The sequence below is a fragment of the Salvelinus fontinalis genome, chromosome 34 (assembly GCF_029448725.1).
Source record: "Salvelinus fontinalis isolate EN_2023a chromosome 34, ASM2944872v1, whole genome shotgun sequence".
Taxonomy (NCBI): domain Eukaryota; kingdom Metazoa; phylum Chordata; class Actinopteri; order Salmoniformes; family Salmonidae; genus Salvelinus; species Salvelinus fontinalis.
In genome coordinates this window covers 7,978,032-7,993,752 of record NC_074698.1, presented here as the reverse complement: position 1 = coordinate 7,993,752, position 15,721 = coordinate 7,978,032, and the positions used below count along the sequence as shown (strand labels likewise).

The following is a 15,721-nucleotide window of genomic DNA, read 5'->3' as shown; positions in this document are numbered from 1 at the left end:
AGTGTAGACATTAATAAATGCATTTTATAGCTTCCAAAATATATTTTACAACCGTGGGGGAGTGCCAAGATGGTGGCAAGGTGGCTTCAAAACAACGCCCAAAATGTATCATCTAGTGTATATATAAACCCGATTTTAGTTGAATTTTAAAATGGTTAAGGGTTAAGGTTAGGTAAGGGTTATGATTATGGTTAGGGTAAGGGGTTAATGTTAGAGTTTAGGGTAGGGAAGTCCAAAGGATCCCAGGTCATCATCATTTTTTACCTATCCTGCACATGCACATATCGCTTGCCTTTTTAACTCTCATCACATTGTTTTGTATTGTCTTGTGCACAAATAAACAAATTCCAAATAAACTAACGCTAACAATTTTTTGTTGTTGTAAACACCAGCAGAAGGGCTGTCTAATCAATGCAATATATTTTCTAGGATAGATAGTTCATTATAGTATGACGAACAGAACCCGGGTGATACATTCAAATGTGTCATAAAATCAGTCCGTTTCAAGGTGGAGCAATTTCATTTGGAAGGAGCCAGACTCGTTTGCATCATATTAGTCAGATGAGCCAAGTGCCCTGTACAGTCAGTGTGTGTAATCCTCAGTCTAGTGCAGCTGGCAATACAGACCTTGGTAAGAGTTGCAATTCTTTCTCTCATACACACCGGTGTGTAAATGATTGATATCAAAACTTGCACAGTGGTGGTGCAATATGGTGCAATGGGAGGTGATGGCGCACCACTAGACAGTCTGAAAATTGGGTCATTCAACTCAGAGCCTCTCCAGAATCAAATGTAACGAAGGTAGGATTGTGTGTGTTGTAGTGGGGTGTTCGAGAACCTTTGGCCTTGGATACACTTCTTCAAAAGTGGATCCAACCAGTACGCCACTTCAGTTTTGGGAGATTCAAACATTGACTGGCCTGATGAGAAATATACTTCAGATCATGTTCTCTTCATACATTGTACTAATAGTATCCGGAGGCTGAGTGCCATCTGCTGGTCAACTTTTCCATCTACAAACAAAATGGCTGAGTCTCACTGTACAGTGTCAATAGTCAATAGCTTCCTAACTGTTAAAATGGGTGAGTAAGCAGTGGCGACCCGTCATTCAGGGCAGCCCCACATTTTTAGCACCTAGCACCAAAAAATATATATATTTTGGGGAGGGCTTGCCTGTTTTGCATGTTATTTTGGCATTAATGCATGTCACATAGTTTGCAAACAATGTAAAAAAATATATATATCATTGAGTTTATAAAGTCGCATACAAACATGGTCTCTTTTTTCTTTTCTTGAGTAAGGCGGCTCCAAAATGCAGGTGTTTCAGCCTAGCTCAGTGCTTTCTGTGATGGTGGGGCAAACCAGCAGAAAATACCGAGCGTTGCGCCGTGATTGGCTCAGTGTTCTGTTACTCATGTGGACACTACGTCACCGCCATGTCTAAGGGTAGAGCTCTAAAATTCTAGCCCCTTGGATGCTGCCATAGAGTTACATTAGAAGTGCCCATCCAAGAAGGCGCAAGCTCATTGGCCACAGATAAAATTATGTCAAATCATGTTATATCTACAGTAGCTTTGATTGGAGTGATCATCATTCAACTTCATACTTTCAAAATCTTAGCTAGCAGTCATCATGAATCAAGTCGACAATCTACTGGCATATCCTTTTAATCCTTGTCATATGAAGAGAAATAATGAAGAGAAATTATAGATACAACGTATCGGTGCTCATCGGCCATTGGACATAAATGGCCGATGGAAATCGCAAATTCAACAATGAGTGGTGTGGAAGGAATCAGTGGCTAACTGCAAGCATTGCTAAGCAATCATTCGCCTGCTATTCAGTGGAGTGGCTGTAGTTGTGTGGTCCCAAGTCTAAGATCAAGGGTCTCTTTTCCTAGTTCAAAATTATACATTCAACATTGGCCATGCTGTCAATCAAGCATGATTTATGCCATGCTCAAAACTGCAAAATCCGACTTTAGTGAGTTCAAGACAATTGGGAACTGGAAAAACACATTTTGAATTTTCATCCAACTTCGAATTGTAAATCGGGAACTCAGGCCTCTTTCTGGAGCTACGACCTGAAGATCCCTGACGTCATCATGATTCAACTATTTTTTCTTCCCCTGAGTTCCCAGTTGTCTTGAAAGCACCATAAATCCAGAGAACGCCAGACTGAGGACAAAATTTGCCCACGAAGGACCGCCACTCCACCTTCCTGTTCAAGTGAGCAAAGCACAAGGTGAGTCCAAAAATGTCTTGTATGCTGCTGCATAAATGTAATATGCCAGGGAGATATGTATACTGTAGCTAAGAAAGTAATACTAAGTGTATGTTGTGTAGTAAGCTGTTAGTAGCCCATGTGCCTCACCCTAATAATGGTCTATTTTCACCTCCTGTTCTGACTTGGTGCACATGTAGCCTATAACCTGTTGAGAAATGTAATCAAATATTGTAAGAGCTGTCATTGTCTGCTTATATGCAGTCTTTATTTATGCTACAGTTCTGACTTGGTGTACAGGGAGAGCACTGGCCCATGTTCTGAATTGTCACTGTACATTTCAAAAGTACTTAACAAATAGTTGATGTCCGTCCTAGCTTGTGCATGTCTTTATCGAAATTACAGCTTGGCTCTAATCTTCTTGTCGTCCCCTTATGCCATAGTTTGTACATCTCAATTATCCGTAGAAACCACTTTTTTATTTTTTAAATAAGTCACTCATTACAGTTTAGTTTTTTTTAAAGGCAGTAAATGAGGGTGAAGGAACTGTTTTGCTGCCAGACAAGGCTCCGCTGACAGCCAGGTGTAGCAGTGGTATAGTGCAAATAATGTATTGTTTAGTGTTGTGGCTTTGCTGGCATGAATCCCACCTGCCCCACCAAGATTTACATGCTAAAAATCACAACTGGTGTACAGACAAGGGAACAGTCTTGAACAGGGTATAACAGTACACATTAGACAATATTTGGTGCAAAGCAAATTATTTTATTAAGTGTACAAAACATGTGCAAAAATAGTGACTCATTGGAAGAACTAAACAAGCATGGCTTTGCCCTAAGAAACCTACACATCAGTCATGAACAGACAGTGGATACATACAAGTTGACATGCAAAAACTAACTGACAGAAAGAGGGATGAGCCCAGGCTGCAGTCTCCTATACTACAGAATTGTGGCCTTGGTTTCACAGCATTTGATAAGTACCAAGTAAGTGCCAGCTAATGAAACAAACTGCACATTCATCAGCATTCTCCCTTTGATTTCTGCAGCATCGTGCAAAAAGAGTTAATTAGGAATGGCCTCTAAGAATGACATTCACAGTTCAGCACATCCAATCAAGCATACACAGACACCCTTTTTGGCCCATGAGCTACTTATGAAGTTACCCAGCTCTTTCCTTCGTACCAAACATACAAATGCACAAACACATGGCTAAACCACAGGAAATGACTGAAATAGATGCGCAACTTATTTTGCGAACAAGCTAAGTCATGACTAGAACTACATCTGCTAAACCTGGCATGCAATGAAAACACTATTTGAGCCACTCACACAAAACATGAACACCTAAATGCTTAACACTGACATATGCGGAAGGGGTTGTATATAGTGTTAGACGTGAATTGAGTAGGGAAAATAGTGGTCAAACGGGGAGAAGCGGTACTAGGAGAAGCAGTACTTCATCTGCCAAAACCGCAGCTGAGCCATGAAATCAGGCCTCGTCTTCAGAAATCCTATCCAATTGCATCTATGGCACTAAAACGCATGACAAGACACCGAACAAGATGCTAAGCTTGACCTAAACTGTGGTTTAAAGGCCTCTTGGGTTGTGCAGCAAAGCAAGAGAGAAAGGCACACAGCTTGTGAATTTGGGGTGGGATATCCAAGACGCCTCCCAAACCCCAAAAGTAGCACAAACACACAAACTTCCCCACAGACAAATCAGAACACTAGTACGCCACTCATCCCGAGCCATCCATCACCACCTTCCACTTCTCCTTTACAGTATGGTGCACTTTTGCTTCTTCTTCTTGTCCCCGTCTTTCTTGGTCGAGTCGGCCTTCTTGGGCCCGTAGAGGCTGGAGAAGCAGGCCTGGGCGGAGACGGGCTCCCTCAGACTGAGCAGCCACCTCCCCTTGCCGTAGTAGGTCAGGGAGCCGAGCTCCATCTCCTCCACCAGCTCTCCCTCCTGACCCTCTTGCTGCAGCGCTAGGATCTCCAGCAGGTCGAAGCCCGTCTGCTGTGGCTCAACGCCCTCCGCACAGCCCAGGGTGATGTGGGCTCGGCTGCAAGCGGGCAGGGTGGCGGCGGCCGGGACTACAGACACTGCCTCCTTCTCAGCGTCGGCAGGCCACAGGGTCAACTGATCCGCAGAGAGTGAAACCCGGGCACCAACAGTGCGAGGTGTGACGAAGAGGGCACTGAGGGACAGCTCGAACGCAGAGCCATACAACTCTTTAATGGCCTAGAGTTGGAAAAGAAGAGTTAAAAGTTATTTCAAAATGGATCCCCTGAAAAGTGAAAATACATTATTTAAACAATGCACTGGTCATCAAATTTTAAATTAATAAAACAAGGCCAATATGAGTTGTGTGGTAAATAATGGGTTAATAGGATGAGGTTGCATTTGACAAATAATTCCCATCAACAATATACACGACACAAAAATATAAATGCAACATGCAAAGTTTGTCCCATGTTTCATGAGTTGTATAAAAGATCCATATGCATTTTGTGCAAACATTTGTTTATATCCCTGTTAGTGAGCATGTCTCCTTTACCAAGACAATCCATCCACCTGACAGGTGTGACAGATCAGGAAGCTGATTAAACAGCATGATCATTACACAGGTGCACCTTGTGCTGGAGACAAAAGGCCACTATAATTTGCAGTTGTATCACAACAATGCCACAGATGTTTCGAGGGAGCATGCAATTGGCATGTTTTTTTTCTTTTTTCTATTTTTATCCCATTTTCTCCCCAATTTTCGTGGTATCCAATCGCTAGTAATGACTACCTTGTCTCCTCGCTACAACTCCCGTACGGGCTCGGGAGAGGCGAAGGTCGAAAGCCATGCGTCCTCCGAAGCACAACCCAACCAGCGGTACTGCTTCTTAACACAGCGCGCCTCCAACCCGGAAGCCAGCCGCACCAATGTGTCGGAGGAAACACCGTGTACCTGGCCCCCTTGGTTGGCGCGCACTGCGCCCGGCCCGCCACAGGAGTCGCTGGAATGAGCGATGAGACAAGGATATCCCTACCGGCCAAACCCTCCCTACCCCGGACGACGCTATGCCAATTGTGCGTCGCCCCACGGACCTCCCGGTCGCGGCCGGCTGCGACAGAGCCTGGGCGCGAACCCAGAGACTCTGGTGGCGCAGTTAGCACTGCGATGCAGTGCCCTAGACCACTGCGCCACCCGGGAGGCGCAATTGGCATGTTGACTACAATAATGTCCACCAGAGCTGTTGCAAGAGAATTTAAAGTTAATTTCTCGAGCATAAGCCACCAACATCATTTTAGAGAATCTTGCAGTACGTCCAACCGGCCTCGCAACCGCTGACCACATGTAACTATGGCAGCCCAGGAACTTCACAGCCGGCTTCTTCACCTGCGAGATTGTATGAGACCAGCCACCTGGACAGCTGATGAAACGGAAAAGTATTTTTCTGTAACAAAGCCATTTTATGGGGGGAAACATTCTGATTGGCTGGGCCTGGCTCCCAAGTGGGTGGGCCCACCGCTCCACCCCTGCCCAGTCATGTGAAATCCATCGATTAGGGATTAAATTAATATATTTCAATTGAGTGATTATCTTATATGAACTGTAACTCAGTAAAATCATTGAAATTGTTGCATGTTGACTTTATATTTTTGTTCAATATTCTTTCAGACTTACTGGTTTATCTGCATATTCCTTGGCTCCCTCAGCTTTGCCATAGTCACAGAATTTGGTAGTGCAATGAAGAGTGCCATTGGCTTGGAAATACTGCTCCAGGTCCACCTCTTTCTCAGCCTCAACAGTGACTGAAAAAAAAACAAAGCAAGCTCAGTCGTCGCAGTCAAGCTCAAGAGACTAAAATCGGATTCAGATAAACAATGGAAGTGTGTGCATCACAAGACCGTTGTGCTGTACTCACAGTCAGGCAAGTGCTTCTTGAAGGCCTCAAGAGTGTCCAGTGTCTTCAGGAAATCCATGGACGTGCACCTGACCTTGTCCTGGATGCCAGGGAGAAGGAACCAGCCAAAGAAAAGGGGCAGGGACGTCTCCTCAAGAGGAACTTTCATGGCCTGGATCTGGGCCTCCTCTAGCCCCCGCTGAGTTTTCTTGACCAGCTGTGGCAAGTCTCTGCTCCACTCAGTGCGGGGCTCCAGAAACATGGCCACCAGCCGGTGCTGCTCTGCCACCTCCCCCAGGCGGGCCAGCCGATCATGGGTATGGTTGGTGTCATCCACCACTATCACTTGAGCAGATGTTCCTACACTGCAGCAGGCTACCACAGCATCGTCAAAAGCCTTGTACCCATCTGCCGATGCTTCTGGACTCTCCGGTTTCACACCATGGTCATCAGCACAGCAGACAGTGCAGAGACCCTGGTAGCTATCTGCAATAGCACGTGCCAAGAGGCTCTTGCCGCTGCCGGGGAGGCCTCTGAGGATGATTAGAGTGCGAGAGGTGCGAAGTGTGGCTTTGGTCAGCTCATGCTCCAGGAAGGCGAAAGACAGGGTGCCAGGAGCGGGAATCTGCTCGACAACTTCGGCCTCCTGCTGCTCCACTGCGTCACCTTCTGCCCGTTTCTCTGACTCTACTTCTTTTACAATTTCAGCTTCTACCAGTTTCTCTTTCATCACAGTCTCAGCCTCTACTGGTTTCTTTGGCTCTGGTTCCAGTACAATTTCAACTTCGGTCTGCTTGTCTGCCTCCACTTCTTTTACAGTTTTAGGCTCCGCTGACATCTCTGGCACCACCGCCAACACAATCCCAGATTCTGCCTGCTTCTCAGATTCCTCAGGCTCTTTCTCTTCTGGTTTGAGCAGTTGCACGTCCTCAGATTCTGGCTGTGTGACAGGCTCGGGCGCTGCCTGCTCAGACAGTTTAACAGCCTCTGGGACGGGTTCAGCCATTTTCTCTGGCGCAGTTTCAATGTTATTCTCTGCTAGAGGCTCATCTAAAGGCAGAGGCTCTGGTGTTTTCTCTGGCATTGGCTGCTTGTCAGGCTCTGTGGTCTGGATTTTTTCTGGTTCCAAGTACAATGCTGTAGCTGACTCAGAGACCTTTGTTGAACTCTCTAGTTCTGGTTGTTTTTCTGGGTACTTCTCTGCTTTAGTCACAACTTCTGTAGATGTCTCTGGAACCTTCTCAGGAGATTCAGACATTTTCTTTGGTGATTTTTCTCCTTTGGGCGCTGTCTCTTGCATTTCTTCTGACTTTCCTGATTCTGTCACCATATCTGGCAAACGCGCCACTTCTTGCACATTCACTGGTGATTCTGTAGGATCTATTGGAGAGGCGAGTTGTGACTGGGGGCAGTCTCCTGCTCCAGTCTCCTGTTGCTCTCGAGTCTCTGATGCGGTGTCCAACACCTGGTTCTGCTCAGCATCCATATCTGGGTTCCTCAATGGACCTAATGATAAACACTGGTTTAGACAAAAGATTTGCATCATGAAAAAACATGCAATATGAAATGAAACTCATACAAATTCAATACTTGGAAAACAGGAATTTAATATTTGAAACTGTACAGCATAAACAATGAAATGGTGCTGGAATTCCTTTAAACTCCAAGCTGTAAAAAAAAATAATTAAAAAGCATAAATCTGACAAATCTTCCCTTGTGCAAAGATTTGGGATACCACCTTTCACTTTCTGAGGGAGGGAGTCAAATTATCTATTTTGGAATTTCTAATAAGAGAGGTATAGGGAGCAGCAGACTCTCCTTATATAATTACTGTACTGCAGCGGTTTCTCTGTGGAGTCCTGCCGAATCAGAGCTCATTGTAGGCAAGGCCTCCGCCGGTTTGCGGCCTGGACATCAGATTATTCGGAGTAATAAATCAAAGTGATAAAGGCATTGGGTGGTTGGCTTGGCTCTATCGACCTGACTACTAAATGGTTTAAGCACAGCTGGCATCTTTGGAGTGGTATGTGAGACGAGGATGTGTGTGTAATGCACGCCTTCATGGGCTCTGAATCCTCAAAACATCCACATAATCGGCTTGAACTATCTGCATGATACATGTAGGTGGGGAAAACGTAATTGGGAAACGAGCGTCAATTAGAATGCATGAACATTCATCCATAAAACCAATAAATAAAAAAATATGCATCAGCAATTTGGTACTGAATTAGGTCGATTAATGAGCGAGATTCAGATATAGGCTATGCAGGATTGCCTAACAAAAAGTAGCGGCGTGTGCTCAGCCTCTGACGACTAGGCCGGGGTGAGAAACTAACACCTGCGACTGATTATACCAGCCTTTTGTGTGGACAAGGACTCGTATATCCGCTTTAAAAACGCACTTGAATAAAAATAAATTTGTAAAAACCGCCAAGGAAAGTATGTTAGAAGTTATATATTTTTTAGTAACAGACGGTCAGTGGCGCAATAGCCTATATGTTCGTGAAATTCGATTTAAAAAATATATTTTTAAAGCATGGTCATCCCGTTACAGGCTAGACGAGTTTACCAAGAAACAAACGACATTCGAAACAGCACATCAAAAAGCCAATATTTATGGTGAGTGAATCTTCAGTAAAAGGTGGTCAGATGAGAATGTTTTTAGTGCGACGGTGTAAACGCGGCTACTACCATGTAACAATGAAATGATGAAACTGGGAGTGGCTGCAATGCAATCACCACTCTACATACAAAACAAATCAGCGTGTCTATGTCATGTACAAACTCAGATGCCACGTTTGAACAACAGCGATAGCCTATTTCAGAACTAAATAAATTTGATTTGTCTGAAAAGCGAGATTTTGAAAACTTCTGTCAAGTTCCAAGATCGTACTATATATGACAGCAGCTTCTAATCGGGCTATTTAGGCTAACTATCATATTGATATGAATGGGGCGAGATTACCGACGGAGGTTTCTTACCGTGCCTGTTGTGTCAGGAGTATGCCGCTGACTCTGCAATTTAGGCGTTTTCAAAGCTGGAAAGCAGAGGACAGTCGGCGCTCCGCGCAGATATCTGCCCCCAACACTAGGAAAGAAAACGGAAACTACGGGCTCTTGAGCACGCGCAAGGCTTAGTGCTCTTGAGGGTGGGGTGCTTCCTATCGTTTGCGCGCCCCCGCTCTTATCAACGCGAACGTCCCAGCAATGACAACGTAGACCTGGCTCCTGGCTGAGAAGAAAATTACATATGAGTTTTGTTGAATTTAAATTCCATAAACCATGGATGCCAGGAAGTCTGATAATTCACGGCATAAGTGACAACGAGTAATTTTGTATTTTGGCAGTTAATGATTTTAGGTCCTCATCCACAACACAAACTCCTTGAAAAAATAAAGCTCTGAATAAACATGTTTCCAGAAATGCATGTTCTGTAAAGGAAATTTGCTCAACAGTCTGTGGACTTTATGAGATCAGATGTGTCTGATCAATGTCTGATCTGATAACATGGCAGGATTTCTTAATACCCATATAAAGGGAATCAGCTGCTTAGTGAATCACAGCATTGTCAGCATGCCAGTCTGAAACAATGATGTCATAGTGCAGAAGTAAAGGGAACTAGCCTTGTAATCAGATAGAAAAACACTACAGGGAAACGTGTACACAGTTCTAAAGAATTGTAGATTATTTTGGACTGGGTGCATTGTGCCAGTCAGTACATGTCTGTTTGTCTCCAATGGCCTGCTTACATGTACATAGGCAATTAAACCCAAGTTACCCAACATCTGCTAACAGGCTCTGCTGAAAAATGTGCCAGATCAGCAAGATTTCATGAGTTTCATAAGGCAATCCAAACACATCTTAACCGTCTTTCTAACCTATATTTCCTTGTATAAAGCTTCTGGGTTCTTCTCTCTGTCTCTCAGATAGTTTTAATTAGATTAACAATACCATGTGTGCCAAGTGCCAACACACAGTAATTGCTTTCTGGATCATTAGTCGGTGGCACGTTACACTGCAAACAAAGATGACTCCGAAACACTAGGCAAGGCTTCACAAAACGCTTTATTAATGAGACACTACAAAAATACACTGGAAACATGCATTTATTGCAATACTACAGGAAACAAATGAAAATACATCAACTTATACTACATAGCTGTAATGATTGAATTCCTGTGTAGATGAATAATACATTTTCAAAGTAATACATCATAGCATAATTCAATTTTGTTCCCACCCGAGTCAAGCCCTTTCCTGAGCTGTATCTCCTACGTTTATTCTGTAAGGGGTATGTACATTTTGCATGTGTGCAATTTTTCTATACATAAATAAACAAAAGAAAATAAAAGTATACAAAAAACTCAAGTGGAGGTCAGAGAAGCATGTTTAAAAGACCGTTTTTATTACATTGTCCTTGAAAATCTGTCTGTGGCTACTCTTCAGTCATCTTCTGATGAGCACTCATAAACGTTGCCTTGCCTCACAGACAGCCTAAATAAGGGTATAAAATATTGTATCAGTGAGCCATTGTGATTTGACAATAGGAAAGAAGTGACATGAATTGACAAGGATGTTCAGGTAACCTTCTGGATGGCATCCCTCGCAGGGTCATCCTGGAGAACCTTAGCCATGTCCAAAGCTCTTTCAAAGTGGGCAACACTGGATTTAAAAGTTGCCAAGCTTCACTGGGAGGGGACACAGAAGGAAAGGACTGTTAGGACCAGTTCAATGCTTTGACCAAGATCAAGTAGACCAAGACTAATCACAGTTTCCATGAAATCATCACTTGTGTCCGTCCCCAGGTTGTAATTCAAAAGAATCACCATTGATATGAATCTGATCAGAATTGTATGGACATTTTCCCATTCAATCCCATAAACGTCAAGGGAAAAGGGATACCTAGTCAGTTGCACAACTGAAAGCATTCAACCGAAATGTGTGTTCCGCATTTAACCCAACCCCTCTGAATCAGACGTCCACGGCATCGGCGCCAGGTGAGCAGTTGTGGGGGTTTACTGCATTGCTCAAGTGCAGAACGGCAGATATTTCCACCTTGCCGGCTCAGTGATTCGAACAACACTGTCCCAACACTCGAACCTCTAGGCTACCTGCCGCCCCTCAATGGAACCACAGTACATAAAAAATACATTATATTAATTAGATCAAGCTCAGACATGAGATAATGGCATTTTCTTTAAGAGTCTGTAAAGATGAACTTAAAATACAGGCCAGGGGGCCATTGCTATGCACATCACAACTTATCAACGACTCAAACAAGGGGTTTCTCCACACTTCTACCTGCACTTACTCTCTGACAGTGCCAACAACACATAGCCGTTCAGTTGCCACTTCTCATCAGCCATTTCATCGGCTACAGCGAGTGAGCGAACGCCGTAGTCCCGGGCCTTGGTGTGACGCTTCAGCTCCAGGTAGCAGCGACCTATCTCATGGAACAGCCAGGTCCTCTCCAGACCGCCACAGGCCAGGGGGATCTTTTCCTCCCAGCTGAGGATGGAGAAGCAAATACACAAACACAGTGAATAGAATGACACAGTGAATACATACATTAGGAGTCCTTTGTATTAAACAAAACGATTTGCTTCATCACACAATCCAAACGTATAAAAACACAGATGTGATGCCATATACTTTGAGTTTCCACTTCCGCATCGATAGCCTGTGGGAACTTCCCTATTCTGGCGTACACTCGGCCAACATTATCAAGTGCCCTTGACTTTGCGTCTGGGAGTTTGCTGTTGGACAACAAAGAAAGCGAAAGAACACTTAAAACAATAAGATGCAGTGTGTGAAAAGCACTTGATTTGAAATGTGGGACGTTAGAAAATCATATACGCTCCCCTACGTATGCATTTGGATAGTGAAGCTAAAACTCTTAATTTGGCTCTATACTCAAGCATTTTAGACTTGAGATCAAATGTTTTATGAGGCGACAGTACAGAATGTCAGCTTTTATTTGAGTGTATTTTCATACATATGTTTTACCTTTTTAGATATGAATGCACTTTATGTATCTAGTCCCCTCATTTGAAGGTGTCAAGTATTTGGACAAATTCACTTAGTGTATTAAATGGAGTCAAAAGTGTAGTATTTGGTCCGATATTCCTAGTACGCAATGACTACATCAAGCTTGTGACTACAAACTTGTCGGATGCATTTGCTGTTTGTTTTGGTTGTGTTTTGGAATATGTTGTGCCCAATAGAAATTAATGGTAAATAATGTATTATGTCATTTGAGTCACTTTGATTGCAAATAAGAACAGAACGTTTCTGAACACTTCTACATTACTGTGAATGCTACCATGATTAAGGATAATCATGAATGAATCGTGAATAATGATGATTGAGAAAGATGTACAAAGACCATGCCCCCAATACATGCTAACCTCTCAACATTACCAATAAGAGAGGAAGTTAGCATTTGATCTACAAAATCCTGGCCGTACAGAGCCAAATTAAACGTTTTAGCCTCACTATACAAATAAATGCGTAGTTGAGTGTACCTTTCAGACTGAAATTAAGTGTCCACTCCACAGCACTCACCATTATCTACTCAGGTCCAAGTCCTTCTGATGGTTGTCTAGTGCTCTGTCCATTTCCAACAGGTCAATCAGGGCATTTCCAATGCAGCTGTGAAGGTTCCCCAGCACCTCTTTCTTATTGGGAACCACCTCCTCTGACCAGCATTGAACTGACTTCAGGACCTCCAGAGCTTTCTTCGGGCTGCTCTCTGCATTGCCTGCAGTCAAAGCTTAGAGGGAAGAAAAAAAATAAAGAGTTTACCATTGACCAAGATGTATTGATAAGCATCAAACTATCATATTCATCCTTGGTTCTGTTCTGTCTTACCTGCATCGATCTCTTCCAGGCTCTTGCGTACAAAACGGGTGGGATCAGAGGGAGGGTTAAGCCGGGTCTTGTTCCACTTCCGCTGCATGAGATTGCGGTCTCTCTCCCGGGCATAGATGGGCTTCTGCTGGCGCCAGAACTCAGTGCGTGTGTCCAGATAGCTGATGCAGTTGAGGATGAGGTCCTGCAGTCTCTCCCCTCCCCACATTTTACCTTTCACCAAGTCTGGAGGCCATTTATGACTTTGACTTTAATGGAATATTTACCCTTTACCACACATTGGGCTCTGTAATTCATGCTGATAATAATGAATGTGTAAATGGAATCAAAAGACACGTAGAGGTCAATTCTCCAGATAGGGTACGTGATAAAAGAGCATCTTCCCAAGTGTGACAGTGTATTGATTGTGTACTGAAACGAAGACAAAAGAGTGAAAATACAGGAACATGCTAAGTAAAAGATTTCTGGCTGCCCTACCTGCATCTTTCAGTAGCTTCTCTAGGTACTCCTTATCGCTGTAGAGCTCTCCCAGAAACTGCTTGGCTGTCTTCTCACTCTTAGGCGTCTTCTTGTTCTGCTGCCTCATCTCCCTTCTCAGGCGGTAAATCAGCCCCTTCGGGCCGTCCCTTCACCTGCCAATCAATCCCACACACAGAACTCATCATGAGGATGACACACGTGCAGAGGTGGGAGGAATTATGAACAAGATGCAGCTCATCATCTCAAGGCTTTACCATTGACTCACCTCATCTGCCTTGTGGAAGAAGGACAGGTCCCCCTTGTTTTCCAGTTTCACAGATGAGGGGCCCGAGGTGGTAGAAAGAGAAGCGATTTAGAAAACCATATGAAAAACGTACAAAAACTGCATTATGAGAACAATGAGGTACTCAATCTGTTGGTCTTTTACAAAAATATGTTGACGCAGTACTTACTGCCCACAGAGTTGTCGATAGCCTCTTGGGCCTTCTGGATTCCCAGTCTAAATTCCTGCAGCTCTGGCCACAGTTTGTCCGGGCAACTGCGACTCAAACTGGCCATTGTTTAATTATAAAAAATATGGCCCTTTATAATGTCCACTTATGTACATATGATGAATATAGCATCTTAACGTTTTAAAACTAAATAGATAAATAATTTGTCCAGCCTTTGCTGCTACGCTTGCAGATGTGCATAATATGCTTTGACCCTAATCAAAAAGTATTTATCACCAAATAACAACAACTTAGCTATAGGTTGTTGTAACATTTTAATTTGAAACTGGTTTTTCATGTAATTAGATAATAATCTTATGGGTAAACACCTTATAGTTTCATTGTATTGACATTCCCAGCCTTATTTACAGTCGTCCGTTTTTGTTCAAAATATGAAGTCATTGAAACTGAAACACTGCATCCCGAATGGGTGGCGGCAGCAAACAATGTACCAGGCCAGCCATAATTTACAACCTGATAGAAATATTTTTTGGACTACCAAGAAATGTATTGGCGAAATATATGAATCATGCATTGAACTGCATCTATCTATTCTGCCAACAATGCCTTACTGTACAACATGTAATTTTGAGTCAAATAGAACCTATTTTTAAAACCTCTTATAAAGTTGGTTTTGAAGCATAAACTGGGAATTTGATATGTTTTACTGATATTATGATTGTCCGTTTGTTTCATATCTGCAAAGTAGTTCAAATGCTGTCAGTTCCACTTGAAATTCTCCAAAATCAGTCAAATATACAGTATTTGGTTCTTTGAGCTTGACACCAATAAGCACAAAGTAAGGAAAAATGTGACCTGTAATTGTTTTTTTAATATGTGCCAGAAATGTATTTGTGCCTCTTTTTCCAAGAAGGACCATAGTGATTGTATCAGATGTTATCGCAGAATAAAGAGTTGATAAGCTAAACATTGTGGCCATTAGGGTGTCTTCACTTGTTCTTCTATCTCTGGTGGTTTAGCCGTCTATCAAAGTTTTGTTTACAATATTTCATGGTATTGTGTAAAAAATATTATAAAAATTTGAATAATCAATGTGTTATGATGAGAAGGAATTCTAGAAAACAGCCAACAGACCAAGAAACATATTTAAATACATTTTATTTGCAATGTCCAGCAATGCAATATGGTATGAAACAAAAGATGTACAGTGTGTTTTTTATAAGTACAAAGTATTTCCTGAATAGCAAATTGTATGCAGTGATACTAATGCATTTTGAAAAGTCCTTTATACAAGTCCCTCACTTTAGTCAATCTCTTCAATGGTTGGGCCTTGGGAGCTGGCACCAGAGCTGGTCCGTGCCTGATCTCCACAGCAACCTGTGGGCATCCCTCCCTGCTGGTACAGCTTGGTAATGATAGGCTGGCATACTTTCTCCAGCTCCTTTAGCTGATGCTCATACTCCTCTTTGTCACCCAGCTGGTTGTTCTCCAACCAGGAAATGGTCTGGTCGCACCTGTCCACCACTTTCTTTTTGTCCTCCTCGCTGATCTTGCCTTTCATGTTGTCGTCCTCCACGCTGCTCTTCATATTGAAGGCGTACGACTCCAGGGAGTTCTTGGCTGCTATCTTCTCCCTCTGTGCGTCATCCTCAGCTTTGTATTTGTCAGCGTCCTGCACCATCCTCTCAATGTCCTCTTTGCTGAGCCGGCCCTTGTCGTTGGTGATGGTGATCTTGTTCTCTTTGCCTGTGCTCTTGTCCACTGCTGATACGTTCAGAATGCCGTTGGCGTCGATGT

At 43.3% G+C, this 15,721-nt stretch overlaps 1 protein-coding gene and 1 pseudogene across 2 annotated transcripts; both read right to left on the bottom strand.

Moving 5' to 3' along the window:
• Positions 1–2,967: 2,967 nt before the first annotated feature.
• LOC129832983 (2',3'-cyclic-nucleotide 3'-phosphodiesterase-like) lies at positions 2,968–9,520 on the bottom strand. Of its 2 annotated transcripts, none has more exons than XM_055897170.1 (4): positions 9,105–9,520; positions 6,144–7,641; positions 5,903–6,030; positions 2,968–4,467 (listed from the first exon to the last, which is right to left on the bottom strand). In XM_055897170.1, exons 2-4 carry the CDS (start codon positions 7,606–7,608, stop codon positions 4,003–4,005), a joined length of 2,058 nt encoding a protein of 685 aa, XP_055753145.1. In that variant the 5' UTR covers positions 7,609–7,641; positions 9,105–9,520; the 3' UTR covers positions 2,968–4,002. The 2 variants fall into 2 exon arrangements, with proteins under 2 accessions (XP_055753145.1, XP_055753146.1); XM_055897171.1 differs by having other exon boundaries at positions 6,144–7,628.
• Positions 9,521–10,167: 647 nt separating this feature from the next.
• On the bottom strand, positions 10,168–14,980 carry LOC129832981 (outer dynein arm-docking complex subunit 4-like; annotated as a pseudogene).
• Positions 14,981–15,721: the final 741 nt, after the last annotated feature.

Excerpts from the sequence above, each read along its gene's own strand:
- LOC129832983 (XM_055897170.1), bottom strand. The coding sequence starts at position 7,608 with ATGGATGCTGAGCAGAACCAGGTGTTGGACACCGCATCAGAGACTCGA. Across the intron at positions 6,031-6,143 it reads CAAGAAGCACTTGCCTGACT|TCACTGTTGAGGCTGAGAAA; the intron begins GTGAGTACAGCA and ends TTTTTTTTTCAG. Across the intron at positions 4,468-5,902 it reads AGGAATATGCAGATAAACCA|GCCATTAAAGAGTTGTATGG; the intron begins GTAAGTCTGAAA and ends TTCCAACTCTAG.